The sequence below is a fragment of the Phyllobates terribilis genome, unplaced genomic scaffold (genome assembly GCF_046119375.1).
Source record: "Phyllobates terribilis strain yellow unplaced genomic scaffold, ASM4611937v1 Scaffold_2__4_contigs__length_985480577, whole genome shotgun sequence".
NCBI classification, from domain to species: Eukaryota; Metazoa; Chordata; class Amphibia; order Anura; family Dendrobatidae; genus Phyllobates; species Phyllobates terribilis.
This window is the reverse complement of record NW_027362762.1, coordinates 15,455,465-15,458,825: the sequence shown is the minus strand read 5'-3', so window position 1 is coordinate 15,458,825 and position 3,361 is coordinate 15,455,465. Positions and strand designations below refer to the sequence as shown.

The 3,361-nt window shown below is 42.1% G+C and overlaps 1 protein-coding gene across 1 annotated transcript; it reads right to left on the bottom strand.

Annotated features, from left to right (window-relative positions):
- Positions 1-2,023: 2,023 nt before the first annotated feature.
- On the bottom strand, positions 2,024-3,007 carry LOC141243457 (olfactory receptor 52K1-like). Its single transcript, XM_073668929.1, has one exon. It carries the CDS (start codon positions 3,005-3,007, stop codon positions 2,024-2,026), a length of 984 nt encoding a protein of 327 aa, XP_073525030.1.
- Between the last annotated feature and the right edge of the window lie 354 nt (positions 3,008-3,361).

Below are 3,361 nucleotides of genomic sequence, written 5' to 3'. Positions count from 1 at the left end.
TATGCCGTCGTGCGACCTTGGTCGGATCGAGCAGATACTTAGTTACGCCCCTCCAGGCACTCTCCGGTTCATGGCACAGTGGAAGTACTAAACACGCACACGCCAGTCAGTCCGGGCGTGTGCATTACAATCAGCTGTGTATCCACCTGACTTCTGCACAACACAACTGATGGTCCCAACCCCATTTATAAGGCAAGAAATCCCACTTATTAAACCTGACAGGGCACACCTGTGAAGTGAACACCATTTCCGGTGACTACCTCTTGAAGCTCATCAAGAGAATGCCAAGAGTGTGCAAAGCCGTCATCAAAGCAAAAGGTGGCTACTGTGAAGAACCTAGAATATAAGACATATTTTCAGTTGTTTCACACTTTTTTGTTAAGTATATAATTCCACATGTGGTAATTCATAGTTTTGATGCCTTCAGTGTGAATGTACAATTTTCATAGTCATGAAAATACAGAAAAATCTTTAAATGAGAAGGTGTGTCCAAACTTTTGGTCTGTACTGTATGTTAATGGTTATTAAGGTGTATTCTTATTATGGACGTGTCTACATTGTACATGCGCATTGTTCTATTTATGTATTTTGGTGTAATTATTATAGCTATTTGTGTGGACTTTATATCAGAATAGGATTGATACTGCTTTCCGGTTGGGATAATCTTGGATATTGGGGGAACTTATACAATAGTACTAAGTATTTAAAATTGTGAATTATTGCACATTTACAAAACATTGAGGCACTGATGAAATTGACTATGCCAGTGAAATATTGTTCCATCATGCAGTTGTGGCTAATTATGTCAGTGAAAAATTGTCCATACTTTATATTATATATGGTTGATTTTTATGACAATATTTTTGCGATGTGAAGATGACTCTATTAGTCGATCATATATGTAATCATATATAATAATATGTGGCTCATTTGATTCCAGGGTGGACACACTTTGATGGGTTGACAGATTATATTAATATATTTATCCCCACACTCTTACAATAATTTCCCTTGGGTCGGTACGCATGCGCGTCACGATTTTCATGCGCTCCCCAGCACTTGGCATCTATCGTTGAGGACCTGCGCTGGTCACAGTCCATGTGACTATGATGCGGGACTCACATGATGTTGACGTCGCGGACCGCCCGTACTGTGGTGACGGGATATGCGTCATGAAGGTCTTTAGGGAAGCCGATTGGTTGCCGGACACATAAATAGACTATGGATATATTGTAGCACCGCCCCCTGATGAAAGTTTGCCGAAACGCGCGTTGGGGCGGACGCTCTCCGGCAGCCTCTCCTATTAAGACCACCTTACATAAGGTAACAATGGATGCTGTCATTTTAATGCATAATACTTGTGTCAAGAGACAATTTATTATAGACAACATCCTACAGCAGTTCAGGTCTTGGTAGTGTTCACACCACAATTTACATGTGTGTGTGGTTTCCATCATGCGGCTGTAACTTGGGTTGGCTGAGTGTCCTGCGTACGGTTGCACGTGGTATTTGCGCCTTTAGTTCTTAGGTTGCTACAAATGATTGTGTTTGTTTTGTACATGTAATAAAGATTTGAGATTTTGTACATGCAGTCCACTGCAGGACTTTTTTTGGTCGCTTTGTTGTTTTTGTGTTTGGTGCTTGTAAATAGCGATTTGTCGGTAGATTAGTCCATAGCAGGTCTGACTTGAAGTAATTCAGACGTATATGTATGATATGATGCCTGTAATTGTGTGGAAATTCATACGGCATAAGTGTAGCATTTGCATGTGAGCAAGTGTAGCTCTAGCACAGTACCCCATACAACATTGTTTTGGCGCTACTGCATTTATCATGACCGAGGGAAAAGGTAAAATGTCATCAACCAGATTAAAATATTCGCAGCAATAAACGTATACCCAAAAGTCACCTAAAAAGTATCATCAGTAATGTACATATCAGATATCACACACATACATAGAAAAGTGGTCATTGACAGGATGAAGAACAGAAGTCCAGCCTTGGCGGCCAAACCTTGACGTGGTCAACAAACAACGCGAGATACCAATGTCTGTTGCCCACAAATTTTTGACATTAATTTCTTCACCAAACAGTCTTTGATTTCATTCACCCCTAAACCATAGATAATGGGGTTCAGAGCCGCCGGGAGTAGGAAGAAGATAACACTGGAAAGGTTCTGAGAGTTGGGAGAAATAGATTCTTCGACCTTATAGAAGATGAAGGAGAGGAAGCCACAAGAGTAGACTGTAAGAGCCACTAAGAGATGTATCCCACACGTACGCAGGGCTTTGTGTCTCCTACTTCCCACGGCAATCTTCAGTGCTACATGGAGAACCCTCAGGTAACAGACCAATAGTATGCTGACATCCGAGACAGTTACCCCGGTTCTCATCATTAGACCAACTAGCTGAGTCCTCGAGATGTCTCCACAAGCCAAGTTGAGGAGCACCGCAAACTCACACACAAAGTTTTGGATCAGGTTGGACTTACAGTATCGGACCCTGGAGGCCAAGAAAACAACGAGAGACACAAGGATACAATTCCGAGCGAGTCCAGCCATCCACAGCTGGAGCAATGTCTTCCTGTTGATAATATCGTAGTATCGCAGTGGGTGACAGATGGCAACAAAGCGGTCGAAGGCCATCAGCAAGAACACTGCTGACTTAAATATGACAGCAGAGTAGACAAAGAACATTTGAGCCAGGCAGCTGGACAGAGAGATCCGGTTCTGACCCCAAAAGCTCAGCAACATCTGGGGGATGACGGTAGTGGTGCTGATGACGTTCATGGTGAGGAGGAGGCCGATGAGGATGTACATGGGGGCATGAAGGCTCCTCTCCCACCAGATGGTGAATGGAATAAGGAGATTGAGTGTCAGGATTAGACTGTAAGCCACAAAAAATGGGACAACGAGGATCTGGCGGTATAAGGTCACCCCAGGAAACGGGAGGAGGATAAACTCTGCGTACGTGAGAGATACGTTCTTATTCAGATCAGACGCTTCCATCTTGTCATCGCCGACCTTGTATCTGAGTAAGAACGGATCATAGTGTCTGTAATCAGGTGAAAAAAGATAACAGCGCTGCAAATACAGATGGTATAACCTAAGCATTGTCTAGTACCTAATAATATGGAGCATGCTGGTATAACCTGGGCATCTTCTGAATACAATTATATACAGTGCCTTGAAAAAAGAATTTGTACCCTGTGAACTTTTCTAAATTTTTTCACATTACTCCCACAAATGTGACTGTTTTATATTGGGATTTTATGTGAAACCAACACAAAGTAACAAGTATTAGTGACGTGTAAAGGAAATTATATGAGGTTTTCTAAATACTTTAAAAATATAAATCTGAAA